The sequence below is a fragment of the Tenrec ecaudatus genome, chromosome 16, assembly GCF_050624435.1.
Source record: "Tenrec ecaudatus isolate mTenEca1 chromosome 16, mTenEca1.hap1, whole genome shotgun sequence".
NCBI lineage: Eukaryota > Metazoa > Chordata > Mammalia > Afrosoricida > Tenrecidae > Tenrec > Tenrec ecaudatus.
Window position 1 is genome coordinate 84489915 of NC_134545.1, and position 27570 is coordinate 84517484.

General features: G+C 46.0%; 1 protein-coding gene across 1 annotated transcript; it reads left to right on the forward strand.

Annotated features, from left to right (window-relative positions):
• The first annotated feature begins 1520 nt into the window (after positions 1 to 1520).
• On the forward strand, positions 1521 to 26640 carry LOC142429134 (cytochrome P450 2C23-like). Its single transcript, XM_075534119.1, has 9 exons — positions 1521 to 1700; positions 4055 to 4217; positions 12529 to 12678; positions 14410 to 14570; positions 15073 to 15249; positions 15657 to 15798; positions 18427 to 18614; positions 25031 to 25172; positions 26459 to 26640. Exons 1-9 carry the CDS (start codon positions 1521 to 1523, stop codon positions 26638 to 26640), a joined length of 1485 nt encoding a protein of 494 aa, XP_075390234.1.
• The last annotated feature ends 930 nt before the right edge of the window (positions 26641 to 27570 follow it).

Genomic DNA, 27570 nt, shown 5'->3' on the forward strand with positions numbered 1-27570 from the left:
GACCATAAAAGATATTCAACTTACTCATTGTTAGGAAAGGCCAATCAGAACCATAATGCGATATTACTTGACAATCACTTACTGACACTGAGTCAATTCTGACCCAGAGTGACCCTGTAGGACCATGTAGACCTGCCCCTGTTCTGAGACTGTAACTCTATAGAGGAGGAGAAAGCCTCATCTTTCTCCCATAGAGCAGCTGGTGAGTTTGAACTGCTGACCCTGTGGTTAGCCGACCAGTGAGTAACCCACTATGACACCATGGCTCTAGTGACACTCACTAGGAAGCTATCGCTCATTGTCAAAAGATCAACACTAGCAAATGTTCGTGAGGATGGAGCATTAGGACCCTCATAGATATTGCGGGTGCAGGCACTGAAGTAAGCATTTTGGTAGCTCCTCAATGTAAATGTAATAGATATGAATCCTAGGAATACCGTGTGAGCTAGCAGCTCCACTTCCAGATATCTGCCCAAAATAATTGAAACAGGTCCACAAAAGACTCGAACATAGATGTTCGTAGGAGACTCAAAATAGGCAAGAAGCGGAAACAAATCAACTCTCCATCAACGGATGGGTAGATCAACGAAATACAGCAGAATATTACTCAGTGATCATGGAACATGAAGTTCTGATACATCCTAGAATGTAGATGGACCGTGACAAGTTATGCCGAATGAAAGAAGCCAGTCACCACAAGTCACACAGCATTGCCTTTGTAGCCCTTGCCCTTTATATACAAATCATCCTGAACGTTGTTCTAACAGCTCCGTGGACTCAATCTGCTAGGCAAATCAGTTTGGTGACAATAAGTCGTCTGTGGAACATACAGCGGGTTAACTCTAACATGGGGGGAAAATAACAAAATTAGGATCGATCTAATGAAGAACACTGGTGCCAAATGACTGCTGTTGGGCCAAATTTAACTTCATGGCAACCCCGTTGGGACGGGGGAGAGCTGGCCCTGTGTGTTTCATCAACTGTAAGTGTCTACAGTAGTGGAAAACCCCCTCCTTCTCCCTCGTGTCAAACTGAGTCTTAATATTTGCTATAATAAATAGTGGGAATCCACAGGAGTCTTTTAATGATGGGAGACGTGACAAAGGGATGCTTCAGTAGGAACACCCCGACGACCCTCTTTGCAGATGTACTTTCAGGTTGCAGGAGTAGGATCTGCCCCCTTTTTTTTTTTCTAGTTTGTGAACAGCTTTGGAACCTTAGGAGAGATAAAGGATACCATCCTATTTCATGAATGACTAGTGTTGACAGAGGGGGAAATTAAACGGTGGAAATACTTATAAAATCAAAGGGATGAGGTTGCAGATTTCATGAATGAGAAGTAGAAAGTATGAATCCCATGCTTCAGCAAAGCAAATAAACCCAAAGCCCGTTGTACTGGCTGAGTCCAAAGGGAGTCCAAAAACCCAGACCAACCTTTGGCCTGCAGGTCTCATCCCGTGTATAATACGCCTGATTCTCTGGCAGGCCACCCTGAGAATTCTGGACGCTGAGCGGGTGAAATGGTGCTCCTGGAAGTGCCTACTCTTACCCTGACGATTTGTGTCGCTTGCCTGATTTTTCTTTGGGTATGGAGGAACAGTCTGCGCCAGAGAAGCCTCCCTCCTGGTCCAACGCCTCTTCCCATCATTGGGAATATGCTGCAGGTGGACCCCAAGGACCTCCCTGCATCCTTCTCCAAGGTAAGGGCTTGTGATATCCTGGCAGTGCATCTCAGACGACGGCTAGCTGGTGGTCTTGCCTCACTCTCGTGTTCTGCTCCTCAAGGGAACACTCTGGTGTGTCTATTTCTGCATTACTGTGTGGACTAGAATGCTTTAGAGCTGGTAATATAATGGAAACAGTGGTTCAATTCTGTTGAATGAGAGCATTCTGGTACCAGAACATAATTTAATTCAAAGGCTTCCAACCCTCCCTTCAGATCACACCACCAAGAGGCAAGCTAAATCCACAAACAGTATCACTTGCATGTAAGAGCTGAGTGAAAATCTTGTTTATTTCTGATAATGTTAGTATAGCCTTGATCAAATTACTCACATGTGAATGGGAAATAATGGCAGTACTTAGTCTCTGGAGTTACTGTATAGATTTACTAATCTAATGCATTCACCTTACGATCACAATGTCTGGCAAATGTAATTTAGTCCTTTTATGTTATGATTAATTATGTTACTTGTAAAGAATAATCCTGCTCTCAGGAAACCCAACCCTGCTACGTGGTCTGACATTCACATACTTTAAATATTCCTTGGGGAAAACATATTGTCTCTGAGTTCATGGTGCAAAAACAGATCCTCCCGGAAAGAAGAACCAGTGCTGGGGATGTCTTCTTTGGTTATCAGCCGCAGCACTAGATAATTAATGTGTTTGATAAATGTTTAATGAGCACATGCTCTTTGCCAAGCTCTGGGGATACTTCCATGAACAAAGAGGCAAAACACCAGCCTAATTTAGCGAATATTCTCTCGAGGGACATCCGACAGACAGCACAGAGATTAGTGAAGGACTCAGCACTTTAAGTGGGATATGTTTAAGGCTCCAGAGAGAAGGGAGGCCGAGGGTGAGCGTTTCAATAGGAAGCCTTCGGTGACGACAGGGCGGTAGCTGGAGGTGCCCCCTGCTCTAACCAGATCACTCTACCGTTGATTTCTGTGCTTCAGACTAGCATGAGAGGTTTTGGAATGAGGATGCGCATCCTTCTTTGATGCCAGTGGTTGGTCAACTCCCGCATATTTGTGTGTTTTCCACTTTGTTTCCATTATAAATTTCGGTTCTCATTCCGTTGTGACCAGAGGAGAAACTTTTCATTATTTCAATCTCTTACTACACCACCTTATTATTTGATCTTCATTTTGACCAATTTTAAAGTTGCTTCAGCTTTTAACATTTTCGGCTTTCTTTTCAAATGAGATTTTTCTAGTCTTTGTTGGGTTTTATTTGTTTGTGTAGAGTTTTGTATCATTTTCTGTGTGTGAAATCCCAGAGAGGAAGATCTATAGAGATGGTAACTAGATTGATAATTGCCTAGGGGTGTGTCGAGGAGATGGAGGCAAGTGGGGAGCTGACAACCATGAAAAACCAATAATACTGTTCTGACATTGGTTGTGGTGAAGACTGCACAAACCTGTTTAATAAGACTGAGTGATTAAACTGCCTGCCATTTAGAGTGTAACCCCAAACTGCACATTTTTAACAACAAAAATGATTAATACTTTCTTGGTGCTTTCTAGTTACTCTTATTTTTTCTAATTATGTTGGAGGAGGAGAGGAGTGTTCAGTGGCTCCCCTCACCATCAAGACTTCCTCTCTGAAAACCGGAGTTTGGGGTTGTTTGCTGTGGGGAAGGTGTGCAAAAGGGGACACGTCAAACGCTTGGGTTATTTCGACACGTGCACTTGCCTTTTCTGCAAAAATAGCCACGGATGTAGTGGAGCAGACAGGGCACGGTTACGAAAACTTCTTAAACACAGAAAACAATGTGGGGGATGAGTCCCGTGGCCTGGGGGCCTCAGGACGTCGTCACAGGGAACACCGAGGACAGCGTTTCCCTCTGACGCTGGCAGGTAGCCACTGGAGGCTGGACTAGAGAGTGGCTCTCCAAGATGTGACTGTAGGTCCCTCGGTGACCAAGGAAAGGAGAGTGGTGAAACTTAGCTCCGTGGGAGAGAGATGAGGCTTTGTGACAGGAGCTGCAGGAATGGTTTCTTGGGGGCATGGCAGGGGAGTTTGGGGGGGAGTGGGGAGCGAATAGCAATGACTAGAAGAAGCTAGACAATGCAAACATCATTGTGATGATGACCTTACAATGCTTCTTAGTATGACTGAACGTTGCATTGGACAAAATATGAATTCTATGCCAACAGACTATTAGTAAAGAACAAATAAGATAGGTGATTCTATTCTATTAAGTTCATCTGGTTCCATTCCTAAAATGGAATTGTTGGAGCAAAGGCTAAGCCCCATGTCAAATTAGCACTTATTTTCTACTGTGAGCCTCCAAGTGAGCTATTTCACAGTGGCACTCTCATCTTTTCAGCTGGCTAAGGAATACGGCCCTGTCTTCACCCTGCGCCTTGGCCCGAAGCTCACCGTGGTCTTACATGGATACGACGCAGTGAAAGAAGCTCTGATTGATCAGGCTGATGAGTTCGCAGGTAGAGCAGCAATACCAGTCATTGAACATGGCCAAGGAGGATATGGTATGTTTAAAATACAATTATGCATCCTTTTATTGATATCTGAATACAAAAAGTCTGATGAGCTAACTTGACGAGTATCTGTTTTGCACAGAGCAGTTGAGTTAGATGCCCTGATAACACCACTGAGACTGCCGTCACAGACGCTAAAGCTCCAAGTGGCGATTCTGTGACCAGGTTTCAGGAAAAGCAATCTGTGACTATTCATATTCTATAAAGACGCTTCAGAAAAAGACAATCAGGTTGGAGGGCCTACAGTCGAGAGAGCTGGGAAAGCCACGCATGGGATTAGGTCTCACATATACCGAGGCTGCAACCACACACAGACAACTAGATACTGAAATCCCCGTGGTTTCCACGGCGGCCTGTTGTCCACGGGGTAGTGCAGGTGATGGTGGTGACGACAGGCTCAGAGCACTGCAGTCAGGATCTACTTCTGCACATGGATGAGAGGTTCACCGATAGTACACAATCAAAGAAATATTTTAGGATAGTCTGAATGTCTCCACAATACCACTTAGGAATAATAAAATTAGAAGTTCAAGAGGATTAGCAACTCAATAATTTTCAAAGCCTATCTGTGGATAGCAAAATTAATGTAATGCAGTGTACTAAGAGCTGAAACAAGGCCATCTTTGGTCTTCCTCCGGGCAGAGTCGGCTGCATGTGTTTAACCAAAGGCACAATGGGGTCTTTCCCCTTGGTTATGCTCTTTCTCCCTAAGCAGGTGGAGTCCACTGGCTGTGTGAGAGCGATTGGATTAACTCTTAACTAGAAACACAAGCTGCTAGGCTGGACTGAACTGACGTGGGGGAATTTTTCATCACTTGCAGTTTTTGTAACTCTGAGGAAAGTGATTTATAAGCTTCCTATGAAAGCCTTCTTTTAAAATTTTTTAAAACATTTTATTAGGGACTCATACAACTCTTATCACAATCAATACATACACATACATCAGTTGTGTAAAGCACATCTGTACATTCTTTGCCCTCATCAGTTTCAAAGCATTTGCTCTCCACTGAAGCCCTTTGCATCAAGTCTTCTTTTTTCCCCTCTCCCAGTTCCCCCCTCCCTCATGAAGCCTCGATAATTTATAAATTATTATTTTGTCATTTCTTGACCTATCCGGCGTCTCCCTTCACCCCCTTTTCTGTTGTCCATCTCCCAGGGAGGTGGTCACATGTAGATTCTTGTAATCGGTTGCCCCTTTCCAAACCACTCACCCTCTACCCTCCCAGTATCGCCCCTTACACCCCTGGTTCTGAAGGTATCATCCATCCTGGATTCCCTGTGCCTCCAGCTCCTATATGCACCAGTGTACAACCTCTGATCTATCCAGGCTTGCAAGGTAGAATTCAGATTAGGATCATGGTAGGGGGGTGGGAGGGAGGAAGCATTTAGGAACTGGAGGAAAGCTGTATTCTTCATCAGTGCTATGTCGCACCCTGACTGACTCATCTTCTCCTCTAAACCCCTCTGTGAGGGGATCTCCAGTGGCCGACTAATGGCCTTTGGGTCTCCACTCTGCACTTCCCCCTTCATTCACTATGGTAAGATTTTTTTTTTTAATGATGCCTTATACCTGATCCCTTTGACACCTCGTGATCGCACAGGCTGGTGTGCTTCTGCTATGTGGGCTTTGTTGCTTCTGAGTTAGATGGCTGCTTGTTCACCTTGAAGCCTTTAAGACCCCAGACACTATCTCTTTTGATAGCTGGGCACCATCAGCTTTCTTCGCCACATTTGCTTATGCACCCACTTATCCTCAACGATCGTATCATGGAGGTGTGTACCCAATGATATGATTTTTTTTTGTTCTTTGATGCCGGATAACTGATCCCTTTGGAATCACGTGATCACACAGGCTGATGTGCTTCTTCCATGTGGGTTTTGTTGCTTCTGAGCTAGATGGCCGCTTGTTTACCTTCAAGTCTTTAAGACCCCAGATGCTTTATCTTTTGATAGCCTGGCACCATCAGCTTTCTTCACCACTTTTACTTGTTTACCCGCTTTGGCTTCAGTAGTTGTGTCGGGAGGGTGAGCATCATAGAATGCCAATTTAATATAAGAAAGTATTCATGCATTGAGGGGGTGCTTGAATAGAGGCCCAAGTTATAAAATCCTTCTTACTGCTCCTTAGTTGCACATGACAGAAACTCCTTCTTCCCCCAACCTCTCTAATCTGGAAAAAACTAAAGAGCCCAAACCACCCTCACTGCCATGGAGGCGATGCCGACGCACAGGGACCCTGTAGGACGGGATCGCACTGGGACCCTGTAGGACGGGATCGCACTGCCGTGGGGGTTTCTAAGACACTACCTGTTCATGGGAATAGAGATCCCTCCCTTTTTCCCAAAGAGAGGCTGGTGGTTGCAAACTGCTGGCCTTTTCGATCGCAGCCCAATCCAAAACCCCCACACCACAGGGGCTGCTAAGGAAGACCAAGCATTGCAGTCGTAGTTCTTCCCAAATGAAGTTCTCCGCTGGGATACTAAAGGGCTTGCTTAGATCCCTGAGCAAATGTAGTCTAGTGTTGCAAACCCCTGCCCGCAATGCGTGTGTCAGCATGGATCAAGGTGTCGAAACCCGTCCTGCCTTTAAGTCCGTGTTTTGCCCAGTTGCCTAATCCTTACACATTTGTCACACTGAAAGATTGGAACCGTCCAAACCTTCTTTTATTTGTGCAGTCTGCACACCAGAGCTCGGGGTCATCACTTACTCACCCAAATGCCAAAAGTTAAAATAGCTTCTGGCATCCTTAAAAGTATAAATAAAGCTCTAATCCCAACTACATGGACAGCTGCCTCTCATCCCCGAAAAATTTACTTCAGAGGCTACAGATCAGGCAGAGGGACATGTCTGATCAGAGCACACAGGAGCAAACGAAGGGGGAGGAAGTGGAGCACATCCTGGCCCACTGACCCTTGAGGGCCATATCCCTGCTCAGAGCAGCCAATGCACAAAAAGGACCATAGAGTTGTCCCCACTATGAGACACGACATCCCTGTCTGACCTATAGGCTTGATGATAAACAAGCAGCCAACTAGCTGAGGAGCAACAAAGCCCACATGGGAGAAGCACACCAGCCTGTGCGATCACGAGGTGTTGAAGGGATCAGATATCAGGTATCAAAGAATAAAAGATCATATCATTGTGAATGAGGCGGAGGACAGAGGGGAATGGAGACCCAAAGAACATCTGTAGGCAACTGGACATCCCTTACAGAAGAGTCTCAGGGAGGAGAAGAGTTAGTCAAGGGGCAGTATAGAACCGATGAAACATACAACTTTCCTGTAGTTTTTAATGCTTCCTTCTCCCCACTATCAGGATCCCAATTCTACCTTACAAATCTGGCTAGACCACAGAATGTACACTGGTACAGATCAGAAATGAAAACACCAGGAATCCAGGACAGATAAACCCCTGAGGACCAATAACAGGAGTAGGAATACCAAGAGGGTACGGGGAAAGCAGGGTAGAAAGGAGGAACCAATCACAGGGATCTACATATAACCCTTTCCCTGGGGGACCGAAAACAGAAAAATGAGTGAAGGGAGCCATCAGACAGTGTAAGACATGACAAAATTATAGTAATTTATAAATTATCAAGGGTTCATGAGTAGGGAGAGTGGGGGAGGAAGGGGAGGAAAATAAGGATATGATCCCAAGGGCTCAAGTAGAAAGCAAAGGTTTTGAGAATGAGGATGGCAACAAATGCACAAATGTGATTGAGAAAATGGATGTATGTGATAAGAGTTGTAGGAGCCCCCAATAAAATGATTTTTAAAAGAAATAGAAAGTATAACTAAAGAGACATACATTCCTTCCCTGAGGAGTGCAAATAACACAAGCTTGTTGGGATGCACTGAGGTGATTCGACTTAAAAATAAGTTGTGCAGCTTGTTGACGTCATGGGCACGAGAGAGTTGGACATGGGATGAGGGTGCTTTGCGCGATGGTGCGGGTGAGGAGCACTGAAGCCCGCTGGACTGCCAAAAGCAGAACCACGTCGGGTTGGGGTAAGACCAGCCAGAAAACTTGTAAGAGGCAAGGATGACGAGATTCATCTCAGGTGCTTTGGACGTGTGGTCAGGGGAGTCCGGTCCCTGGAGAAGGACATCATGCTTGGTAAAGGAGAGGGGCAGTGAGAAAGAGGGAGACCCTCCTCAAGATGGACTGACACAGCGGCTGCACCAATGGGCTCCAGCATCATGACCACTGTGAGGACGGCGCAGGACCCGTGGGGGGAGGGGCCGCAGTTCGGCTGTATGTAGGGTCGCCATGAATCAGAACTGACCGGATGGCTCGGAGTAACACCACCACATGAGGAAATCTACAGGAATACCGACACTACAGGAACAGGAACAATGACAACCCACTCGTGCACTCACACAAAGCACTGGGGTGTGGGGCTGCTGCCCTGAAAGTGCTCAGGCCTATGGAGAATCAGGTGGGGGAGAGCAAGGCCTATTCACAGAGGAAGTACGGAGTCTGAACCCTGTGTGACATGCAACCGAGGAGAGGGTGCTCAGATCCCTAGTCTCATCACGGCCCCTCCCAGACTCCGTGGTATTCCTCAGCAACCATTGTGTTGTGCTCGCACATCCTATGGGTTGGGAATTCCATCAGGGGAAATGGCCTTTCTCTGCTCACACGATTCCCAAATTGAGCAGCTGGGTGTGATTCAGATGACTGAGGGGTGACGCCATCTCCAGGCTTCTCACTGATGATCTGGCTTCTGGCTGGGCTGACCCAGGGCTGAGCTCAGCTGAGGCGGTCAAGGGAACGCCACATGCGGCCTGTCCGTGGGGCTCGGACTGCTCTCTCTTGGCACCCCGATCCTGCAGGGGAGCCAGAGTGAACATTCTGAGAGAGCTCACAGATGCTGCCACGTTTTCCAGAGGCTCTTGCTCAGAACCCAGCTGTCCTGGTGTGAGGAACCCCAACTCACGGGAGAGGCCACGTGGACATGATCCGATCCACTGCCTCAGCTGGGCTCGGGCTTTGAGTCATACCAAGCCCAGTGCCAGATGTGTTTCCTGATGTTTCTACCTCCCAGCCATTCAATCAAGCCTTTGTCTGAGGATCAGTTCTCTAGAGGAGCCAAACCAGTCTCTGTCTCTCTCTCACTCTTTCTCTCTCTCTGTCTCTCTCTCTCTCTCTCTTTCTCTGTCACACACACACACACACACACACACACACACACACACACACACACACACACGAACACATCCGAAACCCCCTAAACTCACTGCCATCAAGTCAATTCCAACTCATATTACAGGGTAGAACTGCCCCTGTGGGTTTCCAAGACTAAATATTTTAAGAGCAGACAATTTTGTCTTTTGCCCAAGGGGTGACTGGGGGTTTCAAACTGCTGACCTTGTGCTCAACAGCCCAATGTGTAACTATTAAGCCACCAAGGCTCTGGACACACACATGCACACATGTAAATAAGAAACTGATGCTACATGTGCATACCATGTGTCACATGGGAAATAAAAAGGCACCACAACTGGAGTCCCAGGTCAGGGAAGCACAGCTTCATTCCACAGAAACCGTGTGTGCACCTGTCTCTACAATGAGTGGATGAACCCAGACTGGCCGGTCAGGCCGCAGGCTGCTGGCTCGTGGGCTGTCGAGGCTGATCCATCCGATATTGGTGGGCCATGCAGTAGGCTGCCGTCTCAAGTCTCAAAACCAGATGTCAGATCATGGGCCAGATGCAGGATTTAGAGAGAGCAAAAGGCTGGCGGACTCTGCCAGAGCATTCATCTCGAAGAAGGGATTTCAAAAGGTTTCTGGGGAAAATTCCATGTTTTAATTCTACTTTCCCATTAACTTTTAAAAGACCCCTCATGTTGGATGCAGGCCACTCTACTGAGGAAACTCCATGTCAACTGATTGGCATTTCATAGCAAATCTGATGGTGGAGATGATTACATCATGGAGTGCTAACTGTCAGGCTGCCTCATGACTCCCTGACTGGAGAATCATGGCCCACCACGGCTCTGGACCACGTGGAGAAGGGACAAACATCCCTGCTGAGCCCTGTCCGAATTACTGACCCTCAGAATTTGTGAATATAACAAAATATTTGTTATGTTTAAGCATTTTAAAAAAAACTACACCTAAGCATCAAATAACAATAGTTATGATATTAATATTCATTGAGTATTTTTATATACCACATACATAGTTGAATGTGTTATGGATATTATCGTATTTCGTCAACATAGTGGTCCCATGAGGAAGGTACTCTTTAATTTGCACACAGATGCAGAATCAGAGGCGATAGGAGTAAAGGACGTTTCTAGGATAGAGCGTGTGGGAGCAGAGCTGTGGACGCAGTGTCTAGGTGTGGAGGCCGTAAGCACTAAGTAACCTGCCGCCATGCACTGCACACGGCGACTTGCACGTATCATCCTCCAGATGCTGCCATGCATTTTACACAGCCATAGTGAAGGTACACAGAAACGTTGGCTAACGGATCTCTTTTAGGATACTCATATCGTTTCATGTATTTCTACATCGTTTTCGGAATCCTCCTTTTCAGGGTCGCTTAGTTTGTTGATGACTGGTGCTGACTTGGAGAAGCCTAGGTGTAATGGGGGCTGAGCATTATGTTGTCAGCTGGCATTTGATAGTTCACACCCACAAGTCGATCCATGCAAGACAGATGAGTGTGGGGGAAGCCAGCCCCACACAACTAATCATGGGTCCATTAAGCGCAATTGTATGATTAAGATGTATTAAGATTTTAGTAACGTCATAGAGGGATGGGAGAGGAGAATAAAATAAAAGAATCAGACAAATTTGATGGTAGCCTGCTCACCTCCTCATGGCCATGTTCTCAGCAGCCAGGTGTGCACATAGCATGGGGCAGAGAGGACAGGAGAGAGTATGATTTATTACTAACCAAGGCTTATATACCTTTTGAAGGCGTACATGCCCCCAATTGCAGGTAAAGACATTAATCACAGGAAGGGGTTGTACAATAGGCATAAGCGTAACAGGAAGGGGATGAGCTAGGGATGCAATCAGAATAGGAAGGGGAGGGACTAAAGGTATAAATGTGACAAGGGCAGACCCTGAGGGTTCCATGGTTGCAGCACTTGCCTATTAACTGAGAGGTGGACGGTTTGACCCCAACAGCTTGTCTGAGGGCTGACAATTGGTCTGCTTCCATCCAGGTACACAGCCTGGGAAGCCCTGTGAGACCCTGCTCCGCTGTCCTGTGGAACCACTAGGGACTGGCACCACCTTCATGGCAGTGGGTGTGGTTCCTTTTTAGTGTTCATTTACGGTAGCCGCGCAAACAATTGCCCTGTTGTTATTGTCTAAATGGCTTACAATTTCCTTAAGTTGGTACGGAGAGCGTCGCAGCATCCATCTGTATACCTTTGTAGAACTATTTCTTTCTGCAACTTTTAGAAGAGCAATCAATGGGTCAGAGACAGTTTTAGTCATTTTCTCTAAGTAATCCTTACATTTTCAAAATATGTAGCATCATGGAAAATTTATACAACCTCTACATGCTTGCTGATTTAGGGGATACGAAACAGATATTGAACTCATTGCATGTTGAACTAGGTGCAAGGTAAAGGGCCATGCATCCCAGGGAGTATTTGGAGAGGTCAGTCAGATACCTAACTACAGGAGACCAAACCTCTGAAGAGAAATCACGGCAGGAATCAAATTATGTAATTCAAGGTAGAAAAGAGAACTTGCACTGAGACATTAAAAGACAGGGGGAAAACAAGCTTAAGGAAGATTCCCTCCTGCAGAAGAGTCTCAAGAAGGCTTCACAGATAAGCTTTTAGAAATGAGTGTGAAAGGAGAGCCAGACACTCAAAGAAGGAAACAGGGCAGGGACAAAATTGGGAGCCAGGAGCAAAATGAGGACACAAAATGGTGTGGTGAGTTTAGTGAGAAGATCACAGATCTCCTGTGAAACCAAATCCTCTGAGAGAAGGAAGTGTGAAACCAGAGCCCAGGGGAAGGGGTGTCGTGAGCTCATGTGCCATTTATAACGACCTTTCACACAGTCAGATGGAAGGAACAAACCCATGTGTGGGAATGCGCTCCACCTGCCAATAGTCGCCCCGTCCAATGCTACCATCTTCCCGTTCTGACCACAGCTTGGCTTGGTTTTTCTTTATCACAAAACTTGGTCGAAACCACAGAGCATGTGTGCCCTTACGTTGCCGGAGAAGGGGCCCTGGGGCATCCGGGGTGGACACAAGAGATGGGCCCTCGGGAACATTGGCTCTAGGACACAAAGTGCTTTCTGGGTCTTTGCTCTTTCCCCTAGGAATCCTTTTCAGTCAAGGAGAGAGGTGGAAGCAGATGCGGCGCTTCTCCCTCCTGACCCTGAGGAACTTTGGAATGGGGAAGAGGAGCATCGAGGAGAGGATCCAGGAGGAAGCCCGGTGCCTTGTGGAGGAGCTCCGGAACACAAAGGGTGAATCTCTCTCAGCAGACCTTTGGGAGCAAGGATGAGCCACCCACACTGACCTACACGCTCCTCCTTGGGGAGGCACTTAGGAGTTGCCTGCCGTGTTAGTCCAGGTAGACTAGAGAAACAAATTCATAGAGACACTCCTGTGAATTACAAAAGAGATTTATATACAAGAGCAATTGAACATTGAGAAAACATCTCAGCCCAGTCCAGATCAAGTCCCTAAGTCCGATATTAGCCCATATGACTGATACTAATCTAGAAAGTCCCCCTCTGACTCACGAAACACATGCCGTGATGCCGAATGTAGATCACAGGCCAGTCGCTGGGTCCAGTGGCATTGGAAACATCTCGGCGCTGACAGGGGTCTCTGCATCAGGGAGGGTCCATGCGTCTTGTCAGTGGCTTTGTCTCCCAGGATGTGAACTAGTGAGAGTCTCTCCTGTCTCCAAGGAGGAAAATACCGGATTTCCCAGAATTCTCAGGAGAAGGCCACGCCCACACAGAGGTCTCATTGAATATGATCTGATTGACAGCTAGACTCCACCCCTCCACTCTTAATCCTCCAACTGACAAACGATTATATATCTACCACAGCTGCGAAGCAGCAAGGTCGGCAGTTTGAAACCACCAGCTGCTCTTCAGGAGAAAGCCGACTCTTTCCATTACAGGAAAGATCCGCAGTCTTGGAGACCCACCTGGACGGTTCTATGCTGGCAGAGGTTCGGCGGCATCACTGAGGGTCCCAGCCCAGCATCTGCTCTGATGAGTTAGTGCAGAGAAAGGAGTGGGACAGATAGTGAATCAGGACCCTGGCTTCCTTGTGTCTTGGCTGATGTCCCAACAGGGGCTCTTACCCAACCAGACCCACCCTCGGAGAGGCCATTCCACCGCACAGCCACCTTGGGGGACAGAGCATCACTGTTCCACAGCTTCTCCATGACTGTCACTCTTGATGGAAGCAGACTGCACAGCTCCCTCTAATGGAGATGCTGGGGGGTGTCTTCACTACCCACCTCTTGGTTAGCAGCCTCCTGCTTTAAACACTGTGTCCCTAGGGCCCCCTGAGCACTAAGAGTCCAGACATACAGACACGGAACTTAGCTCCACTAGGACATTTTCCTCATCCTAAACAAATAGGGCTATAAGTCAGACATCAGAACGAGAATTGAGTGATAGAAAACATGTCCATAATCCTCCAAAGCTCCCCGCCTTCACGTCTATGCCACTCATAGCACCTCCGTAGGACAGGGAAGAGCTGCCCCTGTGGGTGTCGCAGACTGTCACTGTTTTTCCAAGAGTAGAAAGCCCCATCTTTCTCCCCAGGTGCAGGCTGGTGGTTTTGCTTCTACAGAATACGCAGCATGCGTTCAATACTGCATGACACGACGGGTGCTGTTATTAGACTGGAGAGGCCTGGGTGGTGCAATTGGTTAAAGTGCTCAGCCTAAAGGCCTGGCAACCTCTCCCTAAAGTCAGCCATTAAAATCCTTACAGATCACAGTCCTACTCGGACACCCGTGGAGTCACTGTGAGTCGGAACCGACTTGACAGCAACCGGTGCTGGTTATCATCACGTCGTGTTCCTGGAGCACAGCGGTCAGTCTTAGGAACAGGGTGATCGTACGTCGCCCTGACTGTGTCTGCACCTGAGCAGAAGAGGTCTTGTGCTTGGGATGACACTGCAGGATGTTGCCCTTTGTCCATGTGAGAGCTGTTCTTCTCTTACACCAGCCCAGCCCTTTGACCCCTCCTTCATCTTCTCCTGTGCTCCTTGTAATGTGATCTGCTCCATCCTCTTCAACGAGCGTTTCCAGTACACTGATGAGAGATTCCTGCACCTGATGAATTTGCTAAATGAAAATTTCAGGCGCGTCAACTCTCGATGGAACCAGGTAAGTCTGAGACTGTCTCTTCACTTGGGGTTCTCTTCCTGACTCAGAATGCCTTCAGGAGGAGGGGGGGGAGGAGCTGCTGACCCACTCCAGCGAGCAAGTGCCAACGTGGGCAGTCCACCTTCCCTCAATCTTGGCAGGTTGGAGGACTGCAGATCACTTAGCCCAGCATCGAGGCCACGTTGCCCTCTGCTTCCCACCATGGGTTTACTCAGACAAAAGAAGGCAGAACATTCTGCTCAAGGTTTCTTGTAAGGTCCCTAACCTCCTATTGTCCGCAGTAGCCAGGCGCAGTTGAACTGAGCCAGCAGATGGGGAAAGGCGACTCCTTGAATGGGAGGCTCAGAATTCCCCTCTTCTTTATGAAAGCTGGGGAAGGATGCTGCATGGTCAGATAGCTCAGAGGGTTAGGTGTTCCATTCCATAAGCTGGTCTCCTTTCACAAACTGAATTCCCTGTGTGTGTGTACACATATATCCCCTTTGTTTCTCCCCATTTTCAGTTGTATAATCTCTGGCCAAGCCTTATAAAACATCTTCCTGGAGAGCACAGAGCATTCATAAAAAGAACTCAGGACATGAGGGATTTCGTCCTGGAGAAAGTCAAGGAGCATCAGGAGTCTCTGGATCCGAACAACCCTCGGGACTACATTGACTGTTTCCTGAACAAGATGGAGCAGGTACCCCCTGCGCTGTCATGCCCAGGCACCGTACCCGTCATTCCGTGCAAGTACAGCACGCGGGCATAGTTACACCATGTAGGTAATGATGGATATTTTGGTATCTCATAGTGACAGCAGACACTGCCATCATGAATAATGTGCTGCTGGTTATGGCCACGTCGGCGCTGACTCGTGCCAGCCTGATGTCTGACAGAATGCGTTGCCTGGTTCTGGGCCATCACTACGAGGCTTGGGAAGCCGTGCCTGTGGCTGTTGAGTCAATCCATCTCTGCCCTCTTAGCTGAGCCCCTGTTTGACCAGATGTCCCTGTCCTTTCTCAGCATTGGTCTTTCCCAATGACATGTCCAAAGTAAAGGAGTCACAGTCTCTTGAACTCATGTGGCCATGAACTCTTCCACTTTCAGGAGAAAGACAATCCGGCATCTGAATTTAACTTGAGGAACTTGGCAACTTGTGGATCTAATTTGTTTGTGGCGGGAACAGAGACAACGAGTAGCACTCTGAGATTCGGGCTCCTGCTGCTAATGAAACACCCAGCAGTGGAAGGTACATCAAACACCCTAAGAGCCACGGAAAGATGGGGACAGGGCCCTGGAGGAGGGGAGGCAGACGCTGGCCGGTATCCGCTGCTCTTTCTCTGGAATGCCTTCTGGAACACCAAGCAATGGGCCGTTCGTTGTGGTTCTGTTTTTATTGATTAGAATCCCATCTGATGGTGTTGATAAGATAGAGGAGTCTTTTGGGGCCAGGGCTTGGCACCCCATCACACTCAACCAGAAAACACGCCATAAGGCCAACGAACTGCCCTTGCACTAACTACAGGCTTTTTTTGTTGCATTCATTGACTTTTTGTCATTGATGTTTTGTTTTCTTTTGTTCCTTTGTGGAGAAAACAACAGGACTGACGGTTCTGGGTGACATGTGGGAGGGCGAGGTGGGGGAAAGGGAGTGGTGTTAACAAACCCAGGGACAAGGGAACAACTAGTGATCAAAATCAGTATTGAGGAATGTGTAGGAGGCCTGGTAGGGCGTGATCTAGGGTAATATAACCAAGAAGAATTACTAAAACCAAAATGAAGACTGAGCATGATAGTGGGATAAGAGGAAAGTCAAAGGAAATAGAGGAAAGAACTAGGAGGCAAGTGGGCATTTATAGTCTAAATAAAGGCATGTACATATGTAAATATGTTTATATATGAGAATGGGGAAATAGATCTATGTGCATATATGTATAGGTTTAGTAGGTATAGGTGCATATATGTATAGGTTTAGTAGCAGACGGACATTGGGCCTCTACTGAAGTACTCCCTCAATTCAAGAACACTTTGTTCTATTAACCTGGAATTACATGATGGTCACCTTCCCAACACAATCGCTGAAGACAAAGCAGGTGCATAAGCAAATGTGGTGGAGGAAGATGATGATGCCTGGCTATCAAAAGCCATAGCACCTGGGGTCTTAAAGGCTTGAAAACAATTAGTTCAGAAGCAACAAAGCCCACATGAAGGAAGCACACAAGCCTGTGTGATCACGAGCTGTTGAAGAGATCAGGAATCAGGCATCAAAGAACAAAAATCATATCATTGTGAATGATGGGGGAATGCAGATTGGGGACCCAAGACCCATCTGTAGACAACTGGACATCCCCTTACAAAAGGGTCACGGGGAGGAGACGAGCCAGTCAGGGTGCAGTGTAGCAACGATGAAACATACAACTTTCCTCTAGTTCCTAAATTATTCCTTCCCCCCACCCCTCACCCCCACCACTATTGTGATCCCAATTCTACCTTATAAATCTGGTTACACCTGAGGATGTGCACTGGTACAGATAGGAAATGGAAACACAGGAAATGCAGGACAGATGATCTCTTCAGGACAAGTGCTGAGAGTGGTGATACCATGAGGGTAGAGGGATGGTAGAGGTGGAGGTGGGGGTGGGGGTGGGGGTGGGGAGACCAATACAAGGATCTACATATAACAAAAAAGTGGGGAATGGAGTGGGTGAGATATGACAACATAATAATAATTTATAAATTATCAATGGTTCATGAGGGAGAGGGGGACAGTGAGGGAGGGGGAAAATGAGGAGCTTATACCAAGGGCTCAAGCAGAAAGCAAATGTTTTGAGAATGATGAGGGCAACAAATGTGTAAGTGTGCTTGACACAATGGAAGCACGTATGGATTGTGATAAAAGTTGTACAAGCCCCCAATAAAATGATTTTTTAATGTAGAGGAGTCTTTTGAGACCTCAATAATTGTACTAAACTTAGAAATGGTGGGATCTTCCGAATTCTACATTTCATTTATGAGACGCAAAGCCAAAGAAGGAACCTGAATTAGATGAGGGACGCATGACTTTCCGGGACGACTTTTCATCTTGAGCCTGCTGCTACCTGACAGTGGCTTTTAAAAAGTTATTTTACCTTGTGGGCCTATGTTTTTCCATCTTGAAAATGGATCCGGCTACCTAAGCAGGATTTCAAGCACCAATCGCCCTTGAAATCCAAAGCCTTTTGAATTTGTGTTCGTTGGATTTTCTCCAACATTACTCTCAGAACTCAGACCCTCAGAAACCAGTGTGTGTCGTGCGTAAAAATGACAGGACCTGCCAGCCCTCTGAAATACGTAGGAGAGAGTGTACACTGACAGAGAGGACTCCACCAGAGTGAGCGTTCAACATGGTCTCTCTGCAGGGGCTTGGCCAAAAATTGGGGGACAAGCCAAGAGCTCTGCCGCTTGGTTGTTCACCTGTACATGAGAACAAACCTATTAAAGCCAAAAAATGCTCAAACCAGAAACAGCTAAACTCACTGCCATCGAGTCGGTGCCCCCTGAAAATGGCCCGTTAGAGCAGGGTCGGACAGCCCCTGGGAATTCCTGAGCCTATAGCTCTTCACAGGAGGAGAAAGCCCCACCTTTCTCCCGCGGAGCGGCTGGTGGTTTCGAACTGCTGGCCCTGTGGGTAGCAGCCCAGCATGTAACCACTGCACCACCATGGCTCCTATTGGCAGCCAGCTGGACAGTGAAGATTCCCTCAGCAGCACGGCAGCGTGCTGGTTAGGAACTGCCTTTGGGACCCTTCTCCAGGCCCCTTTCTGGGGGCGGGGCAAAGCCTTCCTGGGTCTCCAGGGAACAGACCCCTGAGCGGCATTTTCGATTCATGTCTCTGCAGCCAAAGTGCATGAAGAAATTGACCGGGTGATTGGCCACAAGCAAAGCCCCTGCACGATGGACAGGACGAAGCTGCCCTACACGGAGGCTGTGTTGCACGAGATACAAAGATTCATCACCCTCCTTCCCTGTAATCTGCCCCACTCTGTGACCAAGGACACGGAATTCAGGACATACGTCATCCCTAAGGTCAGACCGGCCTGGCAGAGCCGGCGAGGTGGGAGGGACTCGGTGGGACCTGGAAGGGTCTGTGAGGGACACCTTTTTATTTTTTTAAGGTGCCCATCAAAATAGGACTGTTAAAGATTTCTGATATTTCTATACAGTGTCATTCCTATCTGCACAGCATGCGTGTGTTTCTGTGGTGAGGGCCAGCAAGTGCGTCCTGACTCACAGTGACCCTAGTGCCACGGAAGGTGACTACTCAGTCCCGCCTGGCCATCCAGCTCCTTCGTTGTCCATGGTACTTTCTCTGTTCTTCACCAGCTCTTCTTTGATCTCCCTCTTAACTAGCCAACATTCACATGCATAGGAGGTCATTGCAAATTACTTGGGTCAGGTGTACCTTAGTTTTCAAAGTGCCATCCTGTTCTTCAACTCTGGAATGAGGTCTTTTGCAGCGGATCTGCCCAATGTCATTGGATTTCTTGCCTGCTGCTTGCATGGGCATTAACTCCAAGCAATATGAAATCTTTGATCATGTTGATCTTTCCTCCATATATCACGATGCTGTCAATTGGTCCAGTTGTGAGAATTTTGATTTTCTTTACATTGAGCTGTAATTCATACTGAAGGCGGTGGTCTTGATCTTCATCAGTAAGTGTTTCAAGTCTTCCTTGCTCTTAGCAAGAAAGTTTGTGTCATCTGCATATCACAGGTTGTTCATGAGCCTTCCTTCAACATTAATGCCAAAGTCCATCCTGATGTCTGTGCTGGGGGTGGGCATATGTGTGTTATCCATGTTTTAATCTATAGGGTATATCTCAAAGGATATATTACAACTGATAGCAATAATTACACAAAACATGACACCAAGAGATTTGGGTGTAGGAATTCTAACTCACACCCTTCAAGTAGATTCTGACTCATGGGGACTTTATAGGACAGTGTAGAACTAACTGTCCCTGTGAGTCTCCAAGACTGTAAGTCTTTATGGGTATAGAAAAAGGAAAGAAATTCATTTTAATTTATAGTCATTTGTACTTTTTTTCAATTTTTATATAAAGTATTCATGTATTTGTCAAGGATTTCATCTTGCTTGGATCCACAATTAGTCCACAATCAATGCTCATGGGAGCACCACTCAAGAGATCAAATGATACAGTATATTGGGTCAATCTTCTGCACCTGCTTTTTTTTTTTTTCTGTCTCTGCACCTGCTTTAAAGCAGTGGCTCTCAATCTTCCTAATGCCCCACCCTTTAATACAGTTCCTCATGTGTGGTGACCCCCTAACCATAAAATCATTTTCATTGCTACTTCATCACTGTCATTTTGCTACTGTTATGAATCAGGTGACCTGTGAAAGGGTCGTTTGACCCCCAAAGGGGTGGTGACCCACAGGTTGAGAACCCACAGGTTGAAAAGCAGAGATGTCACTTTGAGGACTCATGTGCACCTGACCCAAAAGCCATGGTGTTTTCAACTGCCTCAGATGCATATTACAATTGTCCATTATCTATGGAACACTAGAAAAAACAAAAACCCTGATACCTTTGAAAGCTTGTGCAATGAAGGACATTGAAAGCTCCCTGGGACCTATGGGAAACTGTTTTCAACAAGAAGATGGCCCTAGGTCATGACCCCTGTTCCTCTGGTGGATATCTGTATGTTGATGTTTTTATTCTTTGTCCTTTTGTTTTGATTTGGTTTTTTGTTTTATTATGATTATTTTGTTTTTGGTGTTGATCTATACAAGAAAGCAGGATGGGCAGTATTAAGGAGACAGTGGCTGGACCAACAGTTCTTGAGGGGCATGGGAGGGGAGCAAGGGGCGGGGAGGTGAGTGGAGAGCCAATAATGACAGGTCCAGGGGAATAGTAATAGTTCTAAAATGGACCGTGAAGAGAATGTGGCTTTTCTGGGCATATTTGATCAATTGAATTGTATCTGAGGGGAATTGCTGAGAGGTGCGCAACAGACAAGTATAGTAGTGCAGTAGGAAGAAAAAGCAAAAAACAAAACCATATATATATGTGTGTGTGCATTTATGTATAAAGATACATATATGAATATATGTATATTTGTTTATGTATGTACATATGTAAATGCAACAAGGAGGAAGCAGATGGACTTTGGGCCTCTACTTAAATCTTACCTCTGTACAAGAACAGTTTGTTGTAATAATGTGGCAATGTATGATCCTCACCTTCCTGACATGATCACTGATGACAAAATGGGTGCATAAGCAAATGTGATGAAGAAAGCTGATGGTGCCTGGCTATCAAAAGCTATAGTGTCTGGCATCTTAAAGGCTTGGAGGTAACAAGTCACCATCTAGCAGGAAAGTAGCAAAGCCCACATGGAGGAAGGACACCAACCTGTGTGATCATGAGGTGTCAACGGTAAGATGTATCACAAATTCAAGAAACATGCATTCAAATTGATATGAAGGGGACTGGACATAGTGGAGACCCAAAGTCCACCAGCAAGATATTTGGGCAGTCCCTCTTAGAAGGGCCTCATGGAACAGAGGACAAATCCAGGGTGACATGTGACCCTGATGAACCACATAACTATCCTCTAGTTCTTTAAGATTCTCTCCCCTGACTTTTAGGGTCCATATGTGATATACCTAATTGGACATGTGAGCTTTGTGTATATTCATTGTACATTTAAGATCACTCCGTAATGGTAGTCAAGATAGATGACCCCTCAGATACACTGATGGGAGTAAAGTTTACCGGGGAGAGTGGGGTACAGGAAGCAAGGTGGTGGTGTTGGGAAACAGGCATTATGGAATTCATTGATGATTGTAGAGCCCCATCCAATCAGATTAAACAACAGAACTGTAGGAGGAGGGAAGGGATACACTGGAATGAGTAAGGGATGCAATTAAGATATTGTTCAGGGACGAGAGAGATTGAGAACCATGGACTGCCAAAAGAACAAGTCTGTCTGGGAAGAAGTACAACCAGAATGCCCCTTGGAAGCAAGGACAGCCAGACTTTGTCTCATGTGCTCTAGACATGCTATCAGGAGAGGCCAGTTCCTCGAAAGGACATCATGCTTGATAAGGTAGAGCGGAAACAATACAGGGGAGGTCCTCAATGAGAGACACTCGCAGGGTGGCTGCTACAAAGAGCCAAGCATGGCTGCACTTACAGGATGATCCAGGACCAGGCCGGGTGCCGTTTTGTGGGATGTAGATATTGTAACCGTGAGTCACAATCACGGCACAGAAACCACGCACAGTCACGTACTACAGTAATGATACGAATCCTGTCTCAGGGAGCACACAGTGAAGTGAAAATCCAAGGATAGCCCAGCACTGGTGATGTAGTGGTTATGCATGGACCTGTGATCACGGTGGTTGGAAGTTCATAAACCACCAGAAACTCAGCAAAAGAAAAACAAGGACCAAGGCACCTTTTCCTCAGAACACGGACATTTTACAATCAGGTAAAACTTGTTTCAAACTGACTGTGCCACTGGCTAAAAGTAAGAGCTCCTCAAGGTAGTGAGTTGACCTTTCTGAACCCCGGCGTTCTTCTCTGAGCTATTCTCCAATGAAAGCGTTCTTCTCCGTGGTGGCTGTGCAGTGTAGCCAAACGGGAGCCGCAGCTGAGCTCAGCGTCTGGCAGATGAGAAGCATCCAGCGTGCAGGGCGGTCAGGGAAGCTTCACCGAAGTCTTCTGAAACAAGGGGGGCACTGCCTGCGGTGGTTGTAACTCCTCCGCATCAGACACGTGAAGGAAGTGGGACATGACTCAGTGGATTTCAACAGAGCCAAGACTCCAAGTCTCTCTGTCCCTCCTGACTCCAAGAAGAAAAGAAACTCCCCCCAAGTAAGCTGTGAGGATTTGAGGCAAGAATAAAATCGAGCTCTTTGTAAGGGAGGCAGCAATGACGAGAAAGACCACAGGACACCGTGCGAGTTGCAAACTCCACTTCCTCTCCAGCAGTTGATTACTACCCATGACCATGGACAGCTTCATGCGTTACATGGCTGGAGAAAAGAATCCACTCAGCCTGTGGGAATGTGCTCAGGGGGATCACACCCGACTTGGAGGGCATCGGTCTACACAGTCGAGAACTGAGGCCGTCCACGAACACTTTCTCACACAGATGACACGGTTCACAAAACAAAGACAGTTGGCGGTTTCCTTGAGGTCACCTGTGGACGGGTGAGGAATGCAGAATGGGCTTCTACTGGGCGATGCGCTTAAAGGGGCAGCATCATACAGTAGTTGATTTTAGGAATGACGTACAGGGATTCTTCATCATATGCTATAGTTTTCATTGGGTTCATAATGCATCCCTGGTGGAAGTTGACACAGATTTATTTTTGTTGTTGCTATTTATTTATTTATTTATTTATTTTAGCGCTAGGTTAGGGTTAGTGCTCAGCTTTGGGCTTGGTTTAGCTTTAAGTCTGGGTTAGGGCTAAAGTGATAACACCTGGGTTAAGGATTAACAGTTAAGGGCTAGAGCTAGCGTTAGGGTTGACACAGCTATAAGGAGACATCTCAAGAGCGTGTGAGGATTCCTTGTGGCACCAGGGGCTCATTTCATGAAGCAAACATTAATATAAATGTTTAAGTGGTCTAGGAAAGTTCATATCAGGCTAGCCTCAAGATCCTTACTTGTATTACAGTTTTGTCACAAAGAAATATTCCTCTCATACAACCACTGAAAACAAATGTGTTTATAAGCAAATGTGATGAAGAAAGCTAATGGTGCTCGGCTATCAAAAGATAGCATCTGGGGTCTTAAAGGCTTGAAGATAAACAAGTGGGCATCTAGCTGAGAAGCCAAAGCCCACATGGAAGAAGAAAACTAGCCTGTCTGACCACAAGGTGCAGAAGGGACCAGTTATCAGACATCAAAGAGCTAAAAACCATATCAGTGGGTGCCCACCTCCCTGATACTATATATGAAGACAAACATGTGCATAAGCAAATGTGAAGAAAGCTGATGGTGCTCAGCTATCAAAAAATATAGCGTCTTGGGTCTTAAAGGTTCAAAGATACACAAGTGACCATCTAGCTCAGAAGCAACAAAGCCCACATGGAAGAAACACACCAGCCTGTGTGACCACGAGCTGTCGAAGGGATCAGGTATCAAGCATCAAGGAACAAAAAAACATATCATTGAAAAGGTGGGTGAGTTCAGAGTGGAGACTCAAAGCTCAATGGTAGTCAACGGACACCCCTTACTGAAGGATTGTTGGGAGGAGATGAACCAGGCAGGATGCAGGGTAGCAACAATGAAACACATAACTTTCCTCTAGTTCTTAAATGCTTCCTCCCCCCAACTCTCATGATCCCAATTCTACCTTACAAATCTGGCTAGACCAGAGGATGTACATTGGTACAGATAGCAACTGGAAACACAGGGAATCCAGGACAGATGACACCTCCAGGACCAGTGGTGAGCGTGGCGAGGCCTGGAGGGTGGAGAGAATGTGGGGTAGAAAGTGGGAACTGATTACAAGAATCTACGTATAGCCTCCTCCTTGGGCGAGGGACACCAGAGGAGGCGGGGGGAGACATTGGACAGTGTAATATATGACAAAATAATAATAATATATGAATGATGAAGGGTTCATGAGGTAGGGGGGAGTAGGGAGGGAGGGGGGAAAATGAGCAGCAGATATTAAGGGCTCAAGTAGAAGGCAAATGTTTTGAGAATGATGATGTCAACAAATGTACATATGTTCTTGACACAACGGATGTATGCATGGATTGTGATAAGAATTGTACGAGCCCCCAATAAAATGATTAAAAAAAAAAAAAGAAATATTCCTCCCATCGACTTTGTACAAAAGACAGCTCTGCCAAAATGTCCTCCCCCAGAGCGTATTTCCATAAGGCCTTAACTTAACCAGAGGAGAAACCTCTTTCTCAGGTTTATGGCACTTAGCACTTAATGCACTCTCAGGAGCTTGTAAGGAGAATATATACACGGTCCCAGAGAGGCAGTTGGATAAGCGTCATTCCTACTACTTCAGTAGAGTAGATCCTAACTATATAGCATTTGTGTGACTGGGATTTTTATGGGAGCAGATAGTCTTTCTCAGGTAGGGTGCCTAGTGAGTTCAAACCATGGCCTTTAGGTTGACGGTCCACCCCTTGCCCAACAGGGACACCATGGAATCTTAGAGATTCAGCAAAGACTGACTTAAATTCAATCACACCATTTTGATAAAAAAAGTTTACTAATTTTTCTTTTATAACAGAATGGTTTTTATTATTAGGTAAGATCATGTATAAAATGTATACAATAGTGTCTATAAAGTAAGCTATAACTCAAGACAGTGAGTCACCAGAAAAGTTTGAAAGAACTCACCCATCCTATACCTACTATGTTAAGAATCTTAAGCTTGTCTATGAATCAGGATAAGCATAATCAAATACCTGTCCATTCTGCATTTCTTGCTTCTAGGGCACTACTATATTTCCGGTACTGTCTTCAGTCTTGTTTGATGACAAGGCGTTTTCTAATCCGGAGAAGTTTGACCCGAACCATTTTTTGGATAAAAACGGCAACTTCATGAAATCAGACTACTTTGTGCCCTTTTCCCTTGGTAAGTACAAATAACCCCCCACACCATACATGGACCCTGTGGACCATTTCTAGATCACTGAATTCATTACATCTCATTGGATGATTGCAAAGTCAATCATTTCAAACTCTTGTCATCCAAACTTAGATAGAGCCATTTAAGTCTCTAACCAATAAAACCACTCACTGTCATCGAGTCAATACTGACCCATGGAGACTCTATTGGACAAACTAGAACTGCCCCTGTGGGTTTCAGACATTGAAACTCTTCACAGGAGCAGAAAACCTCAGCCTTTCCCCACGGCAAGACTGCTGAGTTCATAACCACTGTGCCCCTCCATCCAATGGGATCAGATAAATGACCCAGGGACTAGGTTGTGGTTTGGCAATTGAACAGAATGACAGTTTAACAAATAACAAGTCAATCCAATGGAGAGGGTACGTATTACCAGATGACCAAGGGAACTGCCATTGCAAACTTTATTGACCTTTTTTTGTAAAATCGTCTTTCTTACCCAAAACAGAGTGGCTAACTGTGTGAGTTTTCTGTTTCTTAGACCTCGAGGCCATGGAGGGGACCTTGGTTACCTCATCTTCTTTCTTTCTCTCTATACTTCAGAGCCCCACATACCCCTGCTGCCTCTGGACCAGAGCTGAGTAGCTCCTTGTCTCTATCGCCATGTCAACCAATTTAGGATTGGTGGCACACAATCTTTCCCCTTGTTATTCTTTATACCCTGTTGATGATTCTCCCCCCTCCCCACCTTAATCCTCTTATTTAGAGCTACAGAAATTATAACCATACAACAAAAAAATATTGGAAGATGCAGAAGAGAGAGAGAGAAGAAAGTTCTGCCCTCTCACCTTATGGAGATAAACATTATTTCACTACGTATACTTCAAGTAATTATTCCTGCATACAACAGATGTATATTATAGAAGCAAATGTAGTCCTGATCTATTTGATAAAGTGCTTTTACTAATATGCCATGACTAAACAACTGTCCGTTGTAAACATATTCTTTCAGAAATGGATGCATAATTTCTTACATCCATCCATGGATGTCGGGCTTCACCTAATTCATTAGTATCATACACAATGGATGCAACTGGCATCCTCACACGAATTTCCATTTCTTGCAGAGAAGTTCTCAGAAGGGGAATCACTGGATGAAGTGTGTAAACTTCTTTAGAGGGTTTCAATTTGTGATGCTTTACCGGTTAACTGTCCTCTAGCAGATGTGGGGTTCTGGGTAGGTCCTCAATGGTGTTACGTAAGCGAGCTGCCGAGGTGCTTCCTCTTTCCAGGGAAACGAGCTTGTGTCGGAGAGAGCCTGGCCCGCATGGAGCTCTTCCTCTTCCTCACCGCCATCCTGCAGAGCTTTTCCTTGAAGTCCGTCACTGCGCCTCAGGATCTGCCCCTCAAGCCTCTTACTAGTGGGATCATCAATTCCCCACCACCTTTCAAGTTATGCCTCGTTCCGAGATAAGACAGAAACTCTTATCCATTCATCATCTGCACTGGGAATTAATGTTCTTCCCTCTACTGGAAATTCATTTCATGTCGATCTCTTCCTTTCAAATGCCACTTAGGCTAGAAACACCATGCACTAAAAAGTTGATGGACATTTGGTGAAATCTACAAATCCTTTGACAAAAGTGACTGGATTCTGTGAAGTGCAAGGTACACCATGGCCTCTGAAGCCAGCTCTGATCCAATCAGACCAGTCTGATAGATGGCCTGGATCATGGGCAATCAACAAACAGTAGCGCCTTTACCATTTCTTGCTAAGGAGCCCTGGCAGTCATTGGGCTGCTCTCTATAAGCTCGGTGGGTCAAACCCATCAGCTGCTCCATGGGAGGAAAATGAGGCTGTCTATTCCCATAAATATTTCCAGCTTCAGAAACTAGGGAGCAGTTCTATTCCATTCTTTCCAGGATCACTGCAATTCAGAGTTCACTAAGTGGGTTGGGTTTCACTATTTTGGTGCTTTTAGATATAATGGTAATTTCTAGTTTGTTGGTTTGGTTTTAAACTAGACACCATTACAGACTGATCTATGTGTATTTTTCTGTTTCCAATTGAAATCGTTTTTATGAATTTTGTCACGTTAAAAAAATAAAGCTTATTCTCAATAAAGATTTTATAGTTGACTTCATTCTCGGGAGAAGACTCCAAAGTCAAATGTATTTTATAGAGACCCCTTTATTAATTCTTTAGAGAAAAGGCAAGACAAAGACAAATGATGCAGATGAGAGAGACCATCAGCACGAAGCCGTAATGGTGGCCAAGAGATTGAAACTACGCTGCTAATTATAGGATCTAGAAAACAAAGGACATTAAGGTATCAGATGGACATTGGGCCTCCACTCAAATACTCCCCCAATGCAAGAATACTTTGTTCTATTAAACGGGCAT